The 23,810-nt window shown below is 43.3% G+C and overlaps 1 protein-coding gene across 3 annotated transcripts; it reads left to right on the top strand.

The window, feature by feature from the left end:
• The first annotated feature begins 45 nt into the window (after positions 1 to 45).
• On the top strand, positions 46 to 20,505 carry Hmgcs1 (3-hydroxy-3-methylglutaryl-CoA synthase 1). 3 transcript variants are annotated; one of them, XM_028885390.2, is made up of 11 exons: positions 48 to 168; positions 5,659 to 5,717; positions 11,982 to 12,439; positions 12,914 to 13,039; positions 13,741 to 13,905; positions 15,134 to 15,299; positions 16,104 to 16,274; positions 16,853 to 16,959; positions 17,507 to 17,632; positions 17,805 to 17,968; positions 18,819 to 20,505. In XM_028885390.2, exons 3-11 carry the CDS (start codon positions 11,992 to 11,994, stop codon positions 18,906 to 18,908), a joined length of 1,563 nt encoding a protein of 520 aa, XP_028741223.1. In that variant the 5' UTR covers positions 48 to 168; positions 5,659 to 5,717; positions 11,982 to 11,991; the 3' UTR covers positions 18,909 to 20,505. The 3 variants fall into 3 exon arrangements, with proteins under 3 accessions (XP_028741224.1, XP_028741223.1, XP_037065320.1); XM_037209425.1 differs by lacking the exon at positions 48 to 168 and adding an exon at positions 498 to 757; XM_028885391.2 differs by lacking the exon at positions 5,659 to 5,717 and having other exon boundaries at positions 46 to 168.
• Positions 20,506 to 23,810: the final 3,305 nt, after the last annotated feature.

The raw sequence follows: 23,810 nt of genomic DNA, 5'->3' as shown, positions 1-23,810 counted from the left end.
TCCGAGGGCCGGGATTGGCTGCCGCCGCCGCCGTCCCGCCCCCCTGCCGCCTCCCGGCGTTGCGGGAGTCGGGTGGGTCGGTGGCTATAAAGCTGCTGAGGGCGGGAGGCACCGTGCACTGTCCTCGGTGGGTTCTCCTGTCTGCGTCCAGGGTCCGGTCGCGTTGGGGTGAGTGTCCCGCGCGGGGCGGCACGGCCGGCGGCCGAGGTGCCGCCGCGGGCGGCGTATGCGGGGAGGAGGCGGTGTCCTTGACTAGGCCGGAAGGCACTGCGCTCCGGTCAGGGTGACGGCGTGGACCCGGTCCCGGAGGACGGGACGCCGGAGTGGGTTTGTGCGGGATCTCGGCGGGCTGGGGAGCCGGGGCCGCTGCGGGGCGGAGAAGGGGAGCCCGGACACCCCTCTGGGCAGGCGGGGCGCCGAGAAGGCAAAGGGCGTTGGAGGGCCCGGTGTTCTGATGACATAGTGAGAAGTCGGAGACGCCTCTGAGGTTGCTGTGACCACCCAAGTGGGGGTGTCAGCCGGGGATGAGAAGGGAGCCGGGCTTGTCAGAGCGTTCCTCCGGTTCATGGTGGACCCCCAAAGGGATGGGGAAGCTCAGGCTCAGATGGAAGCTAGTAGGTCGGCAGGGGGTGTGTCCGGCCTCCACATACAGCATTGATGAGAGGTAGTGGGGAGTGTTACTTTTCCCCAGTTCAGGGGCAAGAAATCACAACTGTGATTTAGACCTGGCCAAGGACTGATGCTCTGGACACCTTTGGTATGTGGCTGGCTTAAAATCATTAGTGATCTCGAGCTCCTATTCCCTCCCCTCCTCTCTCCTTCCTCCCCTTCTTCCTCTCCCCACCTGCTAATACCTCCAGGACCTACTGTTAACCACCAGCCTTAACTTGTGATGTCCCTACGCCCACAGAACCCTCACACATATAGACTGGGCTAAGTCAAGGAAATTTCAAAGCCAAGTGTATGGGAATCTTTGAAAACGTGACCTTCTTTGATCTCTGATAGAGAAAGAATTGCTTTGCAACACTCTGGAGGAAGGAATTGGGGAGTAGGTGGCGGAGGTTGCCCTACTTGCCAAGCTTGCCTCTGTGGCCTTGGCCTTGGGCCATCTCTGGCTGCCTTTAACTCCCCACCTATGCTGAAACCCCTCCCTCCTGCGGGTGATCTGGCTTACCCCGGAGTGAGATGGTTCTGCGTTCTGATGGCTGCTAACATTTGCTGTGTTCTAGGGATGATTCATGAGAAGCAGTGGCATGCTAATCAACATACTAGACTACTCATAGTTACAGGTTTTTCCTTACAAGCTGTGGTTTCAACCCCCCCCCCCGACAGGGTTTCTCCGTGTAGTTTTGGTGCCTGTCCTGGATCTCGCTCTGTAGACCAGGCTGGCCTCGAACTCACAAGAGATCCTCCTGGCTCTGCCTCCCACTCGGGATTAAAGGCGTGGGCCACCAACGCCCGGCTGTGGTTTCAATTTTTATTGTATTTTAGATTCCACCAGATTGGAGACAGACTGAAAGTCCTCCAAGGGTGTCCACAAGTGATTCTTTGCAGCTTGAGACTTCCAAACCGTTTAAGTTCTTTGATCAGACTTTTAAGTTTCAGCCATTTTTTTTTTGCATGGAGATGAAGAGCAAGAATAGCCTGTCTCATGACAAGAAGGAGAGAGACTGCTTTTTCTTTGTGTCTCACCTTTGTGGGTATTCCTCTCCTAAATTAGCAGATTTTCCTTTTAGTGCAGGTCTGGTGTCTTCAGAAATTCCAGTTCTCAGAAGGCTTGTCTGACACTGGGGAGGAGGGAGTATAAAGACTTACAGTTGAAGTCATTGAAGTGCATGTCATCTGGGCCTTCTGATTGATTATCATCTGATGGACTTATTTTTGAGGATTTTTTTTTTCAGACTGAGATTTCAGATACATTGTTTTCAGAAGCAATGCAAAACCCAAGACATTGATGGAACATGGGTTTTCTGGGTCTTCTAGAATGATTTACTACCTGGCTGGGCCTTCCCTTATCCACCCAAACTGGCAGTGTGGTTGAAGGAAATGATGAATCCTGTATCAGAATCTACATGGTTTTACATTTATGTAAGCGAAAGAGGTCAAACGTGATGATAGTTTCATTTAGAAAGAGAACATAACCTCAGCCCTTGATTTGGGTCTTAGAAAGCCATATAGTAGACAGCTGTGTCACTTTTAGATGAAAAAAGTTGAGAAACATGTTGCCTAATTAGTGGTTCATGCTAGCACTAGTCTTAATCTGTTTAGCCTAATGCTTGGCACTTGCTAATGTTCCCTTAATGTCTGTCAACTGAGCAAAAAAGAGAAAGTAACCTTTCAAAGCGCACTCTTTTTGCAGGGTTTGTGGGTATGTGTTGGTTGGTGTGATGATGATCAGAAGACTGGCAAATGTTCTTTTCTGGTTCTGTTTGGGCTCCTTACTTTATTCAGATTCAGATCTGGGAATGATTCAACCCACCCTTTGCTTTAAACAGTACTGGTAGAGAGCCAACTTCTTTAAACTCCTAGACATTTTTTGGCTCTATAAGCTTAGCGTATCTAAGAAGTGATAGCAAAAACTTACTGGTAATGGGTACTCAGGTACTTGAATCTTAAAAAAAAAAAAAAAAAAAAAAAAAAAAGGAGCTATTGTTAATAGCTCCAAAGTCAGCCAGTCTTTAAGTGCTCTTTACCCTAAAGTCTCTACCAACTGTCAAAAGAATCAAATAAGCTGGGCATGGTGCATACCTTTAATTTAATTTCAGTACTTGGTGAGGCAGATCCAAGAGAACTTGGATCTCTCCAAGTTCGAGGCCAGCCTAGTCGACATAGTGAGTTCCCGGACAGCTAGGCTACGTAGAGAGACCCTGTTTGAAACCAAACGAACAAAAAGAATCAAAGTATACTGTCCAGTGTGGATACAAAGACTCCTCATAGCTAATATTCCAGTAGAGTAGGCTATGCAGACTTGAGTGTGAACGATGCATCTGTATAGGAATACAGGTCCTTGATTAGACAGTTGTGTAACTTATTTAGGAAAGTTTTCTAGAAAAGATAGCTTAGAAGAGAGCCTTGAAGGATGAATAGAGCCTCCCAACCTCCACCCCATATGATATTTCAGCAAGTGGGGCACTTGCCACCAAGTCTTAATGACCTGAGTCACTCCCCAGGACATGGAGGTAGAAGGAAAGAAGCCATGATGGCAAGTTATCCTCTGACTCTCAAGTTGTCTGCGGACTCTCACACACGTCGTGGCACATTAACACACACACACACACAGAGTAAATAAATGTGAATAGAATCTCTAATTGGCAGACCAGTTCTGGGAGAGTCAGGGCTGTGTGTGTTTTACTCAGAGATCTAGGTACAAGTGTACAGATGAGGCTAAATACTTTTCTAACAATTTTTGCTTGTATGTTCCTAAAGAAAGATGAACGTTCTGAATAGCCTGGTTTTCTCTCCAGTAATAATGCCAGAGATCAGCAAATAGCTGCTTCCAGTTAGTCAGGTACCAGTGTGTACTAGATTAGTTTATCTGAGTGCTTGTGTAAATCAAGGCTGTGGAGGGAGCTAAAAGGAGAAACCTTGCTGAGTAAATGCAGCAAGTCTTATGAGTCCTGGCCAAATTCAGAATGCCTGTATTGTGGCTTGTGAGTCTCCAAGCCTTTGTTGTGGTATGTGTGGCTGCTTGCAGTTAGTTCTTTAACTCTCTCTTGATCCATGTTAACTCCTCGTATCATTTGCTCTGAAGGGATGTAATAGTCTGATAACTTTTTTTAGACTTTGGCACTACAGGCTGTGTGTCCTTTATCAGAAATGCTTGGGTCTGGAAGTAAGTGCTTCGTGTTTTGAAGCGTGTGTGTGTGTGTAAGGAAGGAAGGGAGAGATTCATTTTGTAGTTAAGACTGAAGTCTAAAGGTGAAAATAACATTTCACGTACACCTTACACACGAAATCTGAAGATACAGTAGTATCTTTGTAGTGTTGCGTACATTTTGACTGACACGACACGTGAGTTCAGGTGAGTTTTCTATATACAATATGGTGTCGGCATTCAAAAAAATTTGGACTTTGGTGCACTTGGGTTCCAAGTTTTTTAGATTAAAAGATGCGGAACTGCACCCTCCCAGCAACTGTAGAATAGACTGGAAAGCTAAGCCACTCTGATAGGTTTTTCTCCCAGGTGCCATCTCCCGCTCCCTTCTCTCTTTTGGAGATCATGTGGACTTTATGTCATCTGTAATAAGCACACAGCCCTCTATGTCTTCTTTGCGTTAAGGTGCTCAGGTTCTCTTTGTGTGTCTTTCTCCACCCTCCACTGTAGCTAGAGTTTCCTGCCTTGCCACAGTCAGGACAAATCTCTGTCACCCGCCAGTCCCACAGCTGCTCAGACCCAACCAAGTAAACACAGAGACTTATATTGCTTACAAACTGTATGGCCGTGGCAGGCTTCTTGCTAACTGTTCTTATATCTTAAATTAATCCATTTCCATAAATCTATACTTGCACATGGCTGTGCTTACTGGTGTTTCATGCTGCTGGTCATGGCGGCGGCTGCAGTGTCTTCTGCTCAGCTTCTGCTTCCACAATTCTCCTTCTCTTGTCCACTACTTCCTGCTGGCACTGGCCATTCAGTGTTTTATTTATTGACCATTCAGAGCAATTTGACATACAGACCATTCCACAGCACTCCACCTACTTTTTCTCCCCAGTTTAACCAAAATAGAAAGAGGACCGAGGGTGTGGCCCGTATTTGACTAGCACCAGTTTGATCCCAGCACTGCAAAAAATAAACAAGTAGAAAAGGTGTGTGGTAGCATTTCCGGGAAATACCTCTGATACAAATTACAGTCCTGGCTCCCAGAAGCTACTAAGTTGCTGTATCTCAACATGGGGAAGGAGTGGCGTTTCTACCCTACTGAGAAATGGGCTTGACGTGGACTGCTTAATTTACAGAAAACACAGTGTAATTTGAGACTATCAAGAATAAAAGATCAGCTATTTTCTGAAAGTGTATGTATAATGTTGTAATCAAACCTCTCCCTCCCCCCCCCCACCCCCCGCAATGTAGTAATGTCTTTTTTTAAAAATTCAAGGCTTATTTATTCTGGGGCTACAGATGTATCCTCCCATGGGGGAGTATTAGTGCCTGATCTTACCAAGCAGTTCCCACATTTCATCTCATCTCAACAGCCCTTCAGAGTGAGCTGGGAAGAGAGGCGGGCGTGGAACTTTATTTTACAAGTGAGGAAATTGGGATTCAAAGAGGCACAAATTATTGCTAAAACTCTTTTAGTGCAAAGTAAACTGGAAACTATAGGTCTCTTTATTCTAGAAGCTTACTAGCCCAGGAGCGTTTACTTGCGCTTCTTCATCCCAATTCTCGGTAACCCATGTTTAATGGGAAGACGTGACTCCCAGCATCATAGTTCACAGTCTGAATGGTGATGTGATGTTGGTTCCTCAGCAGAGCTGAACCTGTTGCCGTGATCAAGGGCAAGTTGTTCATAAACCTTCAGTGCCGTGTTTCTCTAAGCAGTGTTGCATTGTTTTTGCATAATATAATTAGATAAGGAAATCCGTGTTTTAACTCTTTGAAGTCATTGATTTGTGTAGTGCTTTATGACTTTAAAAGAAGTTCTCATTTGAAACTTCTAGTGCCTGAAGAAGGAAACAGTGACCGACCTGGAGACTGCAGTTCTCTGTCCTTCACACAGGTATGGCGCCAGTCATGTCTTAAGGAAGGTGTTTTCTCTAATGGGAGGGGTGTAATTTTGATCCTAGAGCTAATGACAGTTTGTGTGTGCCATATAATCTTTTCTTTCCCTCCCCACTCCTTTCTCTCTTATGTCACCTGGCTGGAACTTGCTATGTAGACCAGGCTGAAAACTCGAAGATCCGCCTGCTTCTCCCTCCCAAGTGCTGGGATTTAAGGCATGTGCCACCATGCCTCAAGCCATATATTCCTAACACTATTTTTAGAATTATATGTTATCTTTAAAAATTAGTTAATGTTATAAATTCTTCTGGAGACTTTCTAATTTTGTATTTAAAAGTTAGTGTCTACTTGTAACATGAAAAAATATAGGTAATAAAAAAATATAGCCATATAACTTAATTTAAAATAATCACAGATAGGCATGGCTGCCAACGTTGCTTCTATCTATCTATCTATCTATCTATCTATCTATCTATCATCTATTTATTTACCATTTGTTAGTTTGGGGCAGGATCTTATTTAGTAACTGACTCAGTTCTTCTTCCTTGGCCCCGCAAATGCTGAGATCTCAGTAGTTTGTTTGACTTTTTTTTTTTTTTTTTGTTTTTTCGAGACAGGGTTTCTCTGTGTAGCTTTGCGCCTTTCCTGGAGCTCACTTGGTAGCCCAGGCTGGCCTCGAACTCACAGAGATCCGCCTGGCTCTGCCTCCGAGTGCTGGGATTAAAGGCGTGCGCCATCACCACCGCCCGGCTAGTTTGTTTGACTTTACACCCTGCACCTATAATGCTTTTTAAATGACAGTTTCAAAAGATACCTCTCTGGGCTCTGGGTGAGTCCTTAAGGTTGTATGAGAATAGACAGCAGTTTCAGTGTTTAGACCAGCTACCCGATTATTTGCGGGTATTGTAGTGCCACACATTTGTATGAGAGAAAGATGCTGACCCTAATCAATACAGGGAAAGCTTGAGAATCTGCAGTAGCTAAACACTGTCAGGTGTATTTGCTGTAGGGCAGGGCAGGGAGTGGCCCTGGGGAGCTCAGCCAGGAGACTCATGATAGCCCAGGCACCAACGCTAATGCCTGTCCCTGAGAGCTTGAGGACTGGGTCAGGACTGCCTGGTCCGCGCCAGCATCCTGTGCTTTCCGCCTCTTCTTCCTCCTCCTCTCCCTCCTTCTTCTCTCCTTCACTATTTACAGAGGTTGGGAGTGAGCATCTTACGCCCTAGCAAAAGTTCTAGAAAGGGTTAACAAGATTTCTTGCCTGGCTTTGTTAGGAAGTGTAGCTTCTTTTGTCCTCCAGAGGGGTGTGGTCTCTTTAGAGAGCAGAAGACCATTTTCTGAAGGTGCTGGCTGTTGGAAGACTTTCAGTTTATTAGAGCTTGTGGTAGGCATGCACCTTTGACCTCCTTTCTAAATAATGTTAAGATTGAAAGGAAACATCTTTGTATCTTATTATAAATAATTGTTCTATTTAGTTTTTTTATTGCAAATTGAATACTGTGAAAGATAATTTACCTTATTACCCAAAATTTAAGCGATATGAGAGAATGTTTTTAACTGTTAGATTTTCAAAGTTCTATTTAGAAAAGCATGTTTTAGGAATAGTGAATTAACCAAAATATCTCATTCTCAGACAGGATAAGGAGCCAAAACACCATAATTCAAGTGTTTGTGACCTTTAGCTAGGTTTCGTTTGACTGGTTAGCCCTTCCCACCACCAGTTTATGTCTGGTCCATTACAGCATTTTCGAGGAGACCCAACAGTAGCATTCAGGCTGGAAGTTATAGCAGCTTTCTGTTCTTCTAAGTGCCATCAAGCAATGTCTTCATTTTCTTCTCATTAGCTGGGTGTTGTTTGGTTGCTTGGTTAGTCCCCTCCCCTCTCCTCACATCCCACCCCACCCCACCCCACCACCACCCCACCACCACAAGTTAGATCTGTTTTATTTCAAATTGGATATCGGTTTGCCAAGAACACATTGGAAATATCATAGCTAGTAGAAAGTCTCCAAGAATGAATAATATTGACCAAATTAGACAGCATTCACATGCACACACACACACAATATATATATATATACACATACATACATACATACATACATCATACATATAAAATCTGAGTCATGAACTTGATGCTTTGTGGGCTGTTTAAGCTAACCTACACTTTTGTGAAGGGTGATTTGGTATTTAGGAGCAACATATTCTCAAATCTTCTCTAAAAATGCTAGTGGGAAAGTGCATTGCAATGTTCAGAGAGTGTGTATTTGTTCATCTTACTACCAAAAGCACTGTAAGCCAGTGGGCAAAGGCAAGGGGAAGTCCAGCTGTCTTTACCAATGCTGCAAGCAGTTTGAAGAGCTGGAAGAACCTGAGGGGAAGAAGGCTGGTGAAGGGGTCCCTCCGACTGCCTCAGCTGTGGGACCCTCAGAAGGGAGTCTGGAGACTGGTCACCTACATGCTGCCGTAGTGTATGGTCCGGCTCCCTTCTCCGCTTATGTTTTTTTTTTTTTTTCCGAGGTTCTGGAGAGTGAATTCTGGGCCCTGCATGTTGGTCTTTTTGTCTTAACGCTAATTTTTGAACTTTTTGCTGTGGGTTATGCCAAGGACTTACTTTAGACTCTGTGCCTAGTAATGGGCAGGCAGTCCTTTATGTCTTCCTCTCAACCTCCGTGTGGTCACGTGGGTACCAACTTTAGGCAATCGTAGAACTGATAGAGAGCTGCTATAGTAGTGCCACGTGAAGACAGTAAGAGAGTAAGACAGTAAGAGAGTAAGACAGTAAGCGTGCAGAGAAGGAGCTGAAGATTTAAGAGCTAGGGAGGTAGGGGTTTCTTTATCCTGCTGTGCGGGGGTGGGGAGGTGGGGGTGCACACCTTTAATCCCAGCGCTCAGGAGGCAGAGGTAGACAGATCCCTATTAGTTCGAGGCTAGCCTGGTCTACAGAACAAGTTCCAGAACAGCCGGGGCTACACAGAGAAATCCTGTCTAAAAATTTTTTTAAAAAGGACTTCTTTCTTCTTTACCCTTTCTTACTGGGCTATCACTGGAATGAACCCCTTGTATTGTGATGTATGCTGCGGTGTCTAACTGTTGCTGATGATACTGTTTTTAATGTAATTAACACTGAACCAGCGTCAGTAATTTAGGGCTTAAGGGATATAATTGGCAAATTATTACATTTAGTTGTTGTTTTCCCATTGAATAGTATATATACTTTACTTGGTAAAATGGGGTATACAAAAGTCTAAGACATGAAGAAATTCAAATGCATTGGACTTAGTTGAGGTCACCCAGGTCTATTAATCTGCTTGGATACCATCACAAATTAGCACCATATCAAAATAGTACCATAATCTGGAGGGTTAAACAACTGAACTTTTTTTTTTTTGCAAAGTTTTGGAGCACAGCTCAAGGTACATGGTCACTTCTTTAAGGCTCTTCTGTGGATTGGAAATGGCTGCCTTCTTGTCATGGCAGATATAGAACGCATGAACGAGACTTGAACCAGCTCTCTGATGTCTTGTAAGGGTGCTAATTAATCTGAGCTGGAGAGGTGACTCAGCTGATAAAGGCTAGGCTCACAATCAGAAATACTAGGGTACTAATTCCTTCTTCATCCTCATGACCTCACCTCCCAAGGACCATCTCTTCAAATGCCATGCAAGTAAAAACAAACAAACAAACAAACAAATAAACAAACCAAATTGATTGTCAGTGTGCTCATAGTTAGAGCTTGACATTTTATTTATTTCTTTGGAAACAGGACCTCACTCTGTTACCCAAGCTGTTCTTTAACTCCTGGGTTCAGGTGATCCTCCTGCCTCAGCCTGCTAAGTGCTAGGTTCATATTGCTGTACAGTGTCTGACATTTCTGAGTTTTTTATATCAAGAGTTGTAATTTCCTGAGGAACCTCCTGTGTGCCACAAAGAATATTTATGATACAGCATCCTTTGAAGAACTATAAAAGAGTAAGAAGGCTTCAGTGTTATCCTTTTGGTTTTTATCATAACCCCTGAAATTATTATATCATAATTTTGGAATTCAGTTCCCCCAGACTGCGTGGTTGCCAGAGGTAAAGACTGTTCCAGCAAATTGTTTCTGAGAATGTTAAAAAAAAAAAAAAAAAATTAGCCGGGCGGTGGTGGCGCACGCCTTTAATCCTAGCACTCAGGAGGCAGAGGCAGGCGGATCTCTGTGAGTTCGAGGCCAGCCTGGACTACCAAGTGAGTCCCAGGAAAGGCACAAAGCTACACAGAGAAACCCTGTCTCGAAAAACCAAAAAAAAAAAAAAAAAAAAAAAAAAAATTGCTGGGCATGGTGTCACATGCCTTTGATCCCAGCACTTGGGAGGCAGAGGCAGCTGCAGATTGTTTTTTGAAGCCGACTTGGTTTGTATAGTGAGTTCCAGGCCAGCTAAGGCTGCACTTAGTGAGCCCCATTTCAACCTTACCCCCTAAAAAAAAGAAAGGAGAGAGAAAGAGTCTTGTGTCTAGAAGATTTGACTAGCATCCCTTAAAATCTTTAATCTGGAGCAAGGCATGGTTGCTATGCTTGCTGATAATCCTAGCACTTGAGAGATTGAAATGAAAAGATCACCTTGAATTTCAGACCAGTTTAGGCTATAGAGTAATATCCTATCAAAAAGGGAAAATTTTTAACTTGTTAGGAGCTCATTTATTACATTCTGGTTTGGTTTGGCTTGGTTTGGTTTTGGGAAACAACGTTTCTTCCTATAGCAGGCCTGGCTGTCCTGGAACTTGCTTTGTAGACCAGGCTGCCCTTGAACTCAGAGATCCACCTGCCTCTGCCTCCTAAGTACTGTTATTAAAGGTGTGCACCACCCACCATGCCTGGCTTTTATGTTTTAATATATCTACAACTTAATGACTTTTGTGCTATAAAGGTGTTTTGTGTTCTAAGGACCAAGCTTTTCTGCTTTAGATACGCCCCCGTGGTCTCCATAATTAATGCACCCTAGCAATTGTTAATATTAAAGCAGAGTTTTCAGAGTGGCAGAGGACAGGTGATATGGATTTGACTTTTCATTTTTAGTGTCAGCTTAGCAGTAGGTTGTCAAGTTCTGTAGAAGGTAGTTAGCTGGCAAACTACATGTTTAGATGGGTGGAGAACTAAAGCTCCATCTCTTGAGCAGCATTACCCAGTTATTACATACCCAACATGGGAACTGGCTTGTTGGAGTGTAGTCTCATATAGTTTGAAGAATGAATGGCTTTTGCCTTTTGTCCCTACAGCCCAGCCAGTAGGTTTATAACCACTTCCTTGTTATCAAGGCCCTCCACGCCCACCCTGTTGGAAGCATCCAGACTGATTTTTCATTTCTTGATGAATAAACCTTTTAAAGGCATTGAGGCTCCTAGGTTAAATGACCTGTCCCAGGGTAGACAACAGTGGTCTGAAGGGCTAGTTTTTTGTTGTTGTTGTTTTGGTAGGTAAATCTAGACAGTGGCTTAGTTGTTGATACTTCATGAGAGTGGTCAGAAATAAATATTCTCTTTGGCCATTCATATACTTTAAAAAAGATTTTGTTTGTTTGTTGTTGTGTGTGTCTCTTTGTGTTTATGTGCACCACTGGAGTGCAGGTCCCAGTGGAGGTCAGGAGGCCACAGGGCAGAGGTCCAGTGGAACTGGGGCTGCTGGAGGTTGTGAGCCACAAGATGTGGGTGCCAGGAGTGAAACCCAGGGCCTCTTCAAGAGCAGCAAGCACTCTTAACTGCTAAGCCATCTCTCCAGCCCCCGTCTCAGCCCTATTTTAAATCATCATTTTATTTCATAGCTATTTATTATAATAGAAAAATCTTACAGAAGGGTTGCTCACCGGTAATTGTGTGCGTGCGTGTGTGTGTGTGTGTGTGTGTGTGTGTGTGTGTGTGTGTGTGTGTGTATGTGTGTGTGTATGGTGCTAGGGGTTGAACCCAGAATCTTGACAGGTTAGGCAAGTGCTCTGCCACCAAGCTGTATCCCAGCCTCTAATCCATGTTTTAAGTCTTAAGATACCCAGTTTTGAGGAAGGCGGAAGCCTCTCTAAAAGGTTATAATTCAAGCTAACTAGTAGTATTCCGTTCATGAAGCTGCTGCTTACGTATTTCTAACTGACTGCCTCCAATACAATGTACTAGACTTAGAGAAACTGCAGTAATCCAGGTGAATTTTGAGTTCTCACCACCTGTTTTGCAGCCTTGAACTTGAAAAGCTGGTAACCTAACATCTAAAATCATATTTCTTTTTTTCTTTGTACAGCTCTTTCACCATGCCTGGGTCACTTCCGTTGAATGCAGAAGCTTGCTGGCCAAAAGATGTGGGAATTGTTGCCCTTGAGATCTACTTTCCTTCTCAATATGTTGATCAAGCTGAGTTGGAAAAATACGATGGTGTAGATGCTGGAAAGTATACCATCGGCCTGGGCCAGGCCAGGATGGGCTTCTGCACGGACCGAGAAGACATCAACTCTCTTTGCCTGACTGTGGTTCAGAATCTCATGGAGAGAAATAGTCTGTCCTATGATTGCATTGGGCGGCTAGAAGTTGGAACAGAGACAATCATCGACAAGTCAAAATCAGTGAAGTCTAATTTGATGCAACTGTTTGAGGAGTCTGGGAATACAGATATAGAAGGCATAGATACAACCAATGCGTGCTATGGAGGTACAGCCGCAGTCTTCAATGCTGTGAACTGGATTGAATCCAGCTCCTGGGATGGTATGTTTCACGTCTGCATTCTGAAACAAAACATAAGCAAACAGACAAGTAGCAAGCGTGTGTGTGCACGCGTGCGCGCGCGCGCGCGCACACACACACACACACACACACACACACACATAGCTCTTCTTGAGGATGTATAGACCTGCTACCTCTTCTGCTTGGTGCTCCAGATGGAACCCAGGGTCTCTAGCAATGAACAATATCCCCAGCCCACCAATAGTCAGTGCTGTGTGTTAACGAGTACTAGCTGTAATAGTCCAAACAATTCAGAAAGATGACTGACTTTAAGCTTATGTGAATTGTTTATTTTAGGAGCAATAATAGGAAAAATGATCTGTTCAAAATTTAGACAGAATGCTTTTTTTTTTTTTTTTAACCAATATGGGAAAAGCATATTCTGGGGAAGATATAAGACTTTTGAATTCACATGCATGATTTTGTAATTTTGATCACTTTGCTTTTATTTTTCAGGACGGTATGCTCTGGTAGTTGCAGGTGATATTGCTATATATGCCACAGGAAATGCCAGACCTACAGGTGGAGTTGGAGCTGTGGCTCTGCTGATTGGGCCAAATGCTCCTTTAATTTTCGACCGAGGTGAGTATTTGAGAAGACATTTCTCTTATTTCTTGTGGTGCTGGGCTTGAACCTTGGGTCTTGTGCGTGGTAGGCAAGCATTCTACATCTGAGCTTTATCCAAAGCCCTTTGTTTTTAAATTTCAAGATGTTCTTCAGGCTGGCCTGGAGCGCTCTCTCTGTAGCCTAGGTAGACCTGCAGCTTTGATCTCTCTTTTTGGCTTCTGAATACCTGGGATTACACAGGTATATAGACCTGCATACACAGGTCTGTGCTAGCAGGCCTAGCTCATTGATTTATATTTACTTGTCGTACGGACACAATGTTCTGAGAAATTTGAACATAGTAGTAGATGCTGCCGCTTGCTGACTGTTTATTGGCTGCCGAGTGTTTATGTGCATCCCTTTATCTTTGTGAGTTTTGTCCAGAAAGTAGAGTTGAGGAAATAACTTAGAGCAGTAATGTGCCCACGATCATTGCCAAGTTCATAGCAGCAGCATTTCCTAGTCGATTCACTTAGGAAACTTGCAGCAGCCGTGGGACTGCCTATGGTACTCTAGGTTTTATTTAATTATTTATGGCTTCACCTTGCACTTCTGTATTGAAATGCTGTGGGTTGATTGGTTGAGGAGAGCCCTTACACAGGGCAGTGTGCTGCTTACTAAAATACAGACATCATGAAGCCGGCATGTATCAACATCTTCTGTTTGGGTTCCAATAGGGCTCCGTGGGACACACATGCAGCACGCCTATGACTTTTACAAGCCTGACATGCTCTCTGAATACCCTGTAGTGGACGGGAAACTCTCCATACAGTGCTACCTCAGTGCATTGGACCGCTGCTACTCTGTCTACCGCAAAAAGATCCGCGCCCAGTGGCAGAAAGGTGGGCGTTCCTCCAACCCCTGTTCTCAGACTAGATTCTGGCATCCCCAGAGCAGTGCAAGAATGTGCTGGGTAACTGTAGTGAGAAACCTTGGTTAACAACCTTCATTAATATCTTTTACCGCTTCTTCGTGTACTAAATATAGGAATGTGTAATTTAGGTAAAGACGTAAGTATTTCTGCTGAGCTAGTCCAAAAATTTAAGTTGAATTATCAATTATATTACAAAAGAAATTTGAACTTTGTCAATTTTTTAAGAAAAGTATTTAAATAAGTTTTAGTTTTCAACTCTTTTTCAGAGGCAACTGTTTAAAAAGTTACTTTTCCTTATATTACAACTTGACTTGTTAGAGATGAGAGGGTTAAAAATAATATTCGCCGGGCCGTGGTGGCACACGCCTTTAATCCCAGCACTCGGGAGGCAGAGCCAGGCGGATCTCTGTGAGTTCCAGGAAAGGCGCAAAGCTACACAGAGAAACCCTGTCTCGAAAAACCATAAAATAATAATAATAATAATAATATTCAAAACAAATATTGAGGAATGTAGTAGCCATGAAAAGAAACATTATAGTGGTATATAAAATACACTGTTTAAGAGTTAAATATGGAACAGTGCATGCTGTTTGTACTGTACTTAAGAGTACATTTTCAATGTCATTATTCAACAGGAGTGTTTCATGAGGTTGAGTCTGGTTTTCTAGCCTGGACTGACCTCAACTCGTGATCCTCCTATTTCAGGTTTCTCAGGATGATATTTTAACTTTTTGATGAGAACCCACTGTGTGTGTGTGTGTGTGTGTGTGTGTGTGTTGTGTCTGTGTGTCTGTGTGTCTGTGCGCGCGCGCGCGCTGAACAGAAGTGCTGCAAGTTCATGTAGCTGGCCATTTTTGTCTATTACTTAAAACAGAAAGACATGCTGATCCAACTGATCTGCTCTTAGGTTATGACTCTTACATTTGAAAATCAGGGATACAGTCGTACATAGCTGAATGTCTTGTTTAAATACACATTCTAGACCATTGAGAGATTTCCTAAGACAGGATTTGGAGTTGCTATTTAAGGGTTGGGACAAGTAGCTCTTTACCATCCCCTCCTCTTGCTTGTGGTGTAGAACATAAACTTGTTTCAGTTCTTAAATGAGTACGTAAATAAAGATGGAAACACCCTACCCTGTCCTAAAGTCAAGCTGGCTTCTGTGGATCCCATCCTTTCCTTGTCTTCTATTTCAGAAGGAAACGATAAAGATTTTACCCTGAATGATTTTGGCTTCATGATCTTTCACTCACCGTATTGTAAACTGGTGCAGAAATCTCTAGCTCGGATGTTCCTGAATGACTTTCTTAATGATCAGAACAGAGATAAGAACAGTATTTACAGTGGCCTGGAAGCCTTTGGGTAAGAAAGCTGTTGTGCTCATTTTAAGTGTTTCTTTGTATAGACCTGAAAACTATAGTCAAAAAGATGTTAGAAGTATTCTATTCTAGCTGGGGGGTGGTGGCACACCCTTAATGCCAGCCATACAGCCAGGGTGTACAGAGAAATCCTGTCTTAACAACACAAAGCAGTATTCTATTCTAACATAGTCACCTTATCAGTGAACACCACCTCTAGAGCAGTGATAGCTGGCTTCCCCACACAAATACATTAGTTTTCTCTTAAGAGCTCCAGTCTCACAGACATGCCGGTGCTTACCATAGCTCCATTAACTCTTCCTCTGTAGTCCGCATACCCGGGGTCATCCTGCAGTCCGCCAGTGTTGATCTTCTCCTCACGTCTCAGACTGCTGGTGTGCTGTGCGTGGGAAATTCATTCTTGTTCACCACCCTTTCTCCATTTGAACTCCCACTTGACTTTTCAAGGCTTAATTCCTATGATATCATGACTTTTTAAACTACATTGATAGACATGGCTGTATTGAAAGACTTCTGTGTTTAGTGGCTCTAAATCTTTAGTGTGTCTGTTAGTCTTTCAGCCTGCCGGTATCAAGTTGTCTTTACTTGATGATAGCAACATTAGGCAAAGACTGTACAAGTGGCTAACATCATTTATACAGTTACGATGTTGCTCCCTGAGTTTTAATTAGTGACAAAACAAAATCCTATATTCGAAGATTTGAATATTAACTAGGACAACTACTAATAAAATAAAAGCATGGTGTTTAAATGCTATATAATTGTCTGTTCTAATATACTCTTTCAGGGACGTTAAATTAGAAGATACTTACTTTGACAGAGATGTGGAGAAGGCGTTTATGAAGGCTAGTTCTGAGCTATTTAACCAGAAAACAAAGGCATCTTTGCTTGTCTCAAATCAGAATGGAAATATGTACACATCTTCCGTATACGGTTCCCTTGCTTCTCTTCTGGCACAGTAAGTTTTTATGAGTTGTTGTTCCCTGACTGCGCTTTTCTGAATGCTACTTTATCTTCGGTCTGCTCTGCTGCCGTCTACTGATGTGAAGGACGTATGGGTTAAGGCTGCTGCTCTTCCCTGGGTATCTGTTAATCGTGTATTCTCCTGGCCTTGTTTCCATAGTTTTATTATTCTTCACCCGCAATTGAACCACAAGTCCTTAACGATGAGGATTTATGTGTGGTTCTTTAGTTTTACTAAGCCCAATTTCCTAGAAGATGTAAGCTTCTGTTCTGAGTGTGCGCTCTGATACTAAAACCTCAAGTCCGATTCCTTAGAGCAGTGTTAAATAAAACTCTTAGGTCTTCAGGAACATTAAACTCAGCAGGGGATGGCGGCACACACCTGTAACCCCAACACGCAGGAGGCTGAGGCAGGAAGATTGTCAGTGCCGGTCCAGCCTGTGTGGGCAGACCAAGTATCAAAGAGAACAAGAAAGCTCCAGTTAGCTCTTGTGTTTGGCTCTGGACTGCGCGTGTGGCTCCTGACAAGGTGGAGAGTGCATCTGTTAAGCTTGCCCTTTTTCCCTTCCGCAGGTACTCCCCTCAGCAGTTGGCAGGGAAGAGGATCGGAGTGTTCTCCTATGGGTCTGGCTTGGCTGCCACCCTGTACTCCCTTAAAGTCACACAAGATGCCACGCCAGGTCAGTGCTGGGTCTCAGCAAGAGCACATTGCCAGCCTGCTGTGGTGAGGTTGCCTCAGCAGCCTTCTCCAATGAGCACCTTAGCCAATCTGGTCAATCATCCCATTCTCAATTTCATACCTTCTTTCCACATAGATTATATTCTCCACCCTACCAGTCTGCCTTCAGAGCGGATAGACCAAATGGTTTCCCTGTGGTTTTGACTGTACTGAAGCAAATATTTGTACTTTCCTTGAGAAAGAAGGCACAAAAATATTGAGGGAAAACTTAGCATCATTGAAAATTATACTGAGGATTATTGGCTATAGAAAAGTTATTTATAGTTTCAAGCCCTGTGTTATTTAACTTGTGGACTAGCTGATACTAAATAATGTCTGGTCGGAGGTAGAAGGAAGCTGTATCAAGAAGATACCATCTGTATTTTAGCTGGACAATAGCCAGTAGTTTTTAAAAGAGACAAGTTATTTGCATTTGGCCACATTTTATTAAGTTTCTTTGAGACATGCTATTCTCTGTCATCTGATGTTAAACTTACTTGCTCTTCTAGGGTCTGCTCTTGACAAAATCACAGCAAGTTTATGTGATCTTAAATCAAGGCTCGACTCAAGAACTTGTGTGGCACCGGATGTCTTTGCTGAGAACATGAAGCTCAGAGAGGACACACATCACTTAGGTAAACTACTGTGTTGGAGACCTGCAATCATGTTAAACAGACAGTCTGTACGGCTTGGAGCAGTCCTAATGGGATGTCAGGAAAAATTGTAGAGAAACAGGAAAATTCTGTTGAGTTTGTTTCCAGATGGGTCCTATCGTGAGTAATGTTTGGTATCCTGCTTTTCTTTCAGCCAACTATATTCCCCAGTGTTCAATAGATTCGCTCTTTGAAGGAACGTGGTACCTAGTGAGAGTGGATGAGAAGCACAGACGGACTTACGCTCGGCGCCCCTCCTCTAACGGCCACAGTTTGGATGAAGGCGTGGGACTTGTGCATTCGAGCACAGCAACGGAGGTTGGTAAACCTCACTGGCTTGGTCCTCCTCATTGGCAGGATAGGCGACATTCTCATTCTGGGTTTCAGCACCCTAACAGATACAGCAACTTAAAGAAATGTCAGTAAAGCAGAGTGATTCTGAGCAAGGGCTCCAGGCTCAGAGGCCAGCTGTGCCATTTCCAGCTGTGGAGGCACATGATGAGTACTAGATTTATTAAGGACTAGGACTGATGGGAATTTTGGTGTGGAGAGAAGGCTCATTTGTGTCTTAAGGGCTGGTGAGCAATATGGAGGAGGAAGATGCTGAGCCCCTCATTTCTCTGAGACTTTCAGAAGTAACGGTGGGAGCTGTGATTTGAATTCCGGTTATGTGCTAGACACTTTACTTATATTTCCTTTTATAATCCTCACAAACCTTATACTAACCTCTTGGAGATTTACGAACGGTCCTAACTCTAAAGTGAGGCCCCAAGAAGTCTAAACACTCAGGATTATAGAAGTCAGTGGTAAAGCCAGGTTCAAACCAAGAACTTGAACTTTGGAATTATTAATTTCCCCCATTTGTTGCAGCTCTGGTGAGTGTATAATCTTGCTATTAAACCAAGTAGGTGGCACATCAAGTTAGTAGTATCTGAGTTCTAACAATTGAAGTTTTGGGGCCCTCTTCCTTCACTGTATGAATAATTACATGAACATCTCACTGTAAGGTCTAGACAGGGTATTCAGCTTTCTCCTTGGGAAGCTTTATAGACTGTGTCAGCCTCTCTGAATTTGTCCTTTACTAGGTTCTCTGTAGGTACTTTAATTCATCCTATGAGTCTTAGTGAAAAAACTGAAAAAGCCAACAACTGTTTTCTTTTCGTTTTAGCATATCCCAAGCCCTGCTAAGAAAGTGCCAAGACTCCCTGCAACAGCGACAGACCCGGAATCCGCCGTCATTACTAACGGGGAGCACTAAGAGCTCTGTGGGTGTAAGGCCTCACAGTGGCTTTGGGCTGGGCTGGGGAATGGGAACAGTTGGAGAACTGGATGTCTGGGGACAATTTTAAAGATTACATGTTGCTTAAAATGTCGTGTAACTGACACAGAGCCTAGAAAACTGTTGTGTTCTTGGAGAAGTCTTTGCTGAACTTGCTAACACGCTTCCTGTTGTGGTCTGGCCAGTGGTGAATGTACTGCAGTGATGTTAAAGGCTCTGTAAACTTTATACCTCTCTGGACGTTTATATGCATGCAGTTGAGTTTTCAAACACGGCATGAACTGAGTGCTTCTGTCGACGAGCGGAGGTACTAGTGTCCAATTTGAAAAATTGGGTGTGTTTTTTTTTTTGTTTTTTGTTTTTTTTTTTAATGTGTAAGAATTTTATACTTTAACAAATAAAAGTACCTGTAGCTTTTGAAAAACTTTTCTAGGTTGGGGATTGTGGAATTTAAATGTTACGCACAAACCCTGCTTGAAAAATGGCAAGGCAAATACTATCTTTTTCGAAGACTTGTAAATCCTGAAGGGAGACAAGTCCTAGGATCTGGAGGAAGCATAAATGAGAAAGGTTAGCCGTGATCACGTGAGCAGAAGGATGCTGGCTCTGAGCAGGTTCACCTGGGCGCTCTGGACATAGCTGGGGAACTGGTTCCAGCCGGTTCATAGTGACTGGTGTGAGGGAGCTTGCTGCAGTCCTAAGCCCCTCCTGGCAAGGACCAGAGGTAAAGTAGGAGGGTTGGGGCGGGGCATTATTAGGTCACAGTGTTCCAGGTCCAGTTGATAGGCTGACAGCTAAGTTCACCGGACACATTTTTTTCTGTGTGGTTTGTGTATTTCTGTGTTTTGTTTGTCTTTTTAATCTGTCCAATGAAAATAAGAAAATATAACCCACATTTTCACATAGTGAAAATTTCACATAGTCTGACCAGCCAAAAGGAATATTCTCTTCAAGATCTAGAAGTGGAACTCACAACATTTTTTTCCTTAACTTTCACTTTTAAGACAACAAAAAACTACCACAAGAGATGAATAAGAAAATTCATTAGAAAGTTCTCTGGGTGATTTTGGTGCTGAACAATGACATGAGCCTCATAGACTGTAAAATAGAGATAGTTGGAACTAATGTACAGAACTAAATTTTTTTTAACTTTATTTGCTGTTCAATTCTGTGAAGTTTCAGTTATCTAAGCACATAAATGTGTGATGTTTCAGATTGCAAAGTGATATGTAATGTAGCATTTGTAAAATATTCTTGTCAATATTAACCAGTAGGATTTTGATTTGTACAGTTTTAATTGGTTAAAATGATTTCATTTTAACATCCACTGCTATAGATGAATAATGTAAGTTCAGATTTAAAGAATGGTGGGGAAATGGTGCATGTAATTCTTTTGCAAGTATTGAGAGTTCTGAATGTTTGGAAAAGAGTAATTTAATGTTTGGGTGCCAAGAAGTGGGTTTTCTCAGAGTCCATTGCCGGCAATGGGCAAGCCTGGCAATTTTGGCACGGAGCATTAACCACACACCTTACTCATAGCGAGATGGATAACTTTGAAATAAAGTTTTAGACAATATTTCAGATATTTGTGTGTTCTTTCCTTCTTTGAACCAACAGTTTGGGCATGGAGTCAGCAAAAAGCTGTTTTTAAATGTGAGCCTTAAGTTCGTCGTCACTCATTTGCTTATTCTTCAAATAATTCCAAACCTGGTATAAGCAATGCACTCTGCGCATGCCAGAAACACAATGTATCCCATGTGTATTCTTATTGCCCTTTCTAAGACTCTCCAAATTAGGAAACACACTGATTATTTTATAGTACGGAACAGCCCATGTTACCAGTTTGGATCTAGATTCAGTATATATTAATAATCTGTTTTATTTTCTGGCCCAGTGTCCTAGCACTCTGCGTCAGTCCAGTGTTCTCAGGTCACTTTTCTTGCATAGTCTAGGGTCCTAAGAACTATACCTTTCCGTGTCCTGTGGGGAGTTTGCTTTCTTGTTTTGGGGGGGTTGTTTCTGGATTTTTAATTTTACAAACGCTCATGTTTGGGTTTCACACTAGATATAAAAAGTTACTTGTGATCCTCCTGTGACCTAACTGGAAGTCCATCTTTTGTCTGCTACTGCTACTGAGTCTTCTGAAAACAGAGACAGAAATTGGCGTAGCAAAGACAGTAGCAGGATCTTTCATTTTAAAGTTGTTGTTTTTTTTTCCTTTGAGACAGTGTCTCATGTAAGCTAGCTTTGAACTCCTGATTCGCCTGGCCCACCTCCTAAGTGCTGGGATTACAGGCATGTACCACTGTGCCAGCAGAAATCATTTGATCTTAATGTCAAAGTCAATTTGTTTCAGACTTTTGAAGGGCTTAAGTTTAAGGTTTAAGTCTTAAGTTTAAGGTTCCTCTGTTTTTCTGTTTTGTTTTGTCCTTAATTGATTGCAGGAAGCATTAGTTGACCTGAGATTCTTTGTGCATAATTATTTCTGTTAAGACATCAATTTGACGAAGAGGATTACAAATAAAATCATCAGGCTTTTTCCTAAAGCTGGGTGCTAGTTCTTTTATCAGGAACAAACACTCTTCACCAACATTGAGGCTTGTGGATTCCTTGTCCCCACATACTTTTCCGTGAGAAGTAAGAGGCTGGCTAGAATCTCCCAGGCAAAGGAATTGTTGAAACACTGAGGACATGAATGTGGTGGTGGCAAGCAGGGTTATGGAAACATATGACATGTAGGATCAACCCTCACTACTAAGACTTGTCATCTCTAGGTGGAGGAGGAGGACAAAGCATTGGATCCTGTGGTTACCTGAACAAGATGGGGGCCCAAGATAAACACTGAGTTTTGACCAGCTTTTACTACCTACTTAGGAAGCCTGGGAAACAACAAAATGATAGCCCCAAGTCAGTCACCCATCAATTAAAGGCATACTGAAAGTCGGACGTCTTTAAAAGCATGCATAAGGGGAACTACAACATCTGAGGGTTGGAGAATGCTAAGTTGTCAACGTTCTCCTTTATGAAAGTTAGGGTTTGAGAGGAAGGCAGAGGGACGGACGGATCTTCAAGTAAGGGGGGGGGGCGCAGTAGGTGAGGGTGGAGAGGTTGCAAAACTGGTTTCCTCTGGTGGGCAAGGACAGCTCCTTGTCCAGAGACACTGCCAGGACTTCTGAGACAGATGCCTGTGTAATGACACTTGGCTTCCAGATCCTGTCCTGATGTTTCCATTGTTTGCCAAAGCAAGAGCCAAGTGAAGTCAACGCAGCCAAAGTGGGGAAATACGACCCTTGTCTATGTGGGAGTGGTAGGACACTGGCGGGACTGCGGAAGCTGGCTAATAAATACTGCCAATTTGGGCAGATATGCAAGTGGATCTTAAGCGTGTCACAAAAGGTGGAGGGGGGACTATAAGATTGGCTATAGGAGAGTTTATCATGAGAATATTTACCTAGGACTTTCGGAGGGGGCATCTAAGCTGGTCTCAGTATTCTGCAACGTGGCTATGAGGTTCGGACTCTGACTGTGGCAAACGATAAATGACGTGGCCGTGGTGGAACCACCCCAGCACAGTATTGAAATTCTGAGAAACTCCAGGAGATATGAATGTTTGGATTCATTAATGCAAGACTGAACAAACATCCCAAGGATGATGCCTTCACGAAGGCCATCCAAAATGCACTGGGTGGCAAGCAAGCAGAGCCACCAGGTTGTGATCTGGACATTAGCCAGATCCATAGTCATCAACTCGAATGCGCATAGCAGCAATTCATCCTCATTGGAAATGATACCTACTCAGTCTATGGATATGCATTTCCTGCCCGCAGTGAGTCATCCAAACACTCATGCTAGATCCTAGAGCAGTGGTTCTCAACCTTCCTAATGCTGGGACCCTTTAATACAGTTCCTCATGCTGTGGGGGATCCCCAACCATAACATTATTTTTGTTACGACTTCATAATTGTAATTTTGCTACTGTTATGAATCATAATGTAAATATCTGTGTTTTCTGATGGTGCTAGGCAAGCAACCCACAAGTTGAGAACTGCTGTCCTGGAGTATGCTTGGGTCACTGTCATATCTGATAACACTGTGTCAAGGACCACAGAATCCCCTTGCACTGCCATAGCCCTCAATGCTGCAAACAGAACCTGAGTGGCCTAAGGCCCAGATCTATTAGTAACCTGCAGGGTTGGTGTACTGCTTTAATAATGGCTTGTATGTCCCTTGCTGTTCACATTCACAGCTGTGGGAACCAGAGGCTGGAAGGAAGAGACTCATTTCACAATCAGTGACTTGAAGGTTTTGTATTCCTTCCAACAACCTCGTCTGAAGGAGATGAGCAGTTTGGGTTCCCAGGGAGCAAGGAGGATGTTTTCACTAGGAACCCCAATAAGGTCATTTAGGCTACCCATGCCAGTGGGCAAGCAGGATAAAAGTGGAATTATTATATTGATGAGGATAATTGACTCTAATGTATTATAAGGATCTAAAGAAGGCATTGGGAGCCCAAAAGATGCAGGTGTGTGTTACTCTTAGAGCCATTGATGGTATTGTGAGCAGGCAATGACAGCTATTATGGTCTACCAAGGATAAGGCAAGTGAGGACTCGAATCCTTTCATGGCATAAACCAGTTGAAATGCTGGTCAAAGGTGAGAGAAAGTCAGGGTAGCTGATGGAAGGAGTTAAGGGTCCAGTTAGAGCCTCCAGACCGGATGCAGTAATGACTGTAGCTCAGGGAGCCTCAAAGCTTGGCCCCTAACTAACAGCATCAGCATCACCTGGAACGTCGTTCAGATCTCTCAACGCCGAGTCAAGGACTAACTACGGGCCATGCTAGTCATAGATTCTAATTCACAAGCGCCCTTACTGGGGCTCCT

This window comes from Peromyscus leucopus, chromosome 11, assembly GCF_004664715.2.
Source record: "Peromyscus leucopus breed LL Stock chromosome 11, UCI_PerLeu_2.1, whole genome shotgun sequence".
Taxonomy (NCBI): Eukaryota; Metazoa; Chordata; class Mammalia; order Rodentia; family Cricetidae; genus Peromyscus; species Peromyscus leucopus.
The sequence above is the reverse complement of the archived record's forward strand: the minus strand, read 5'-3'. Positions and strand labels throughout refer to the sequence as shown.

Excerpts from the sequence above, each read along its gene's own strand:
- Hmgcs1 (XM_037209425.1), top strand. Across the intron at positions 13,906-15,133 it reads CCGCGCCCAGTGGCAGAAAG|AAGGAAACGATAAAGATTTT; the intron begins GTGGGCGTTCCT and ends CTTCTATTTCAG. Across the intron at positions 15,300-16,103 it reads AGTGGCCTGGAAGCCTTTGG|GGACGTTAAATTAGAAGATA; the intron begins GTAAGAAAGCTG and ends ATACTCTTTCAG.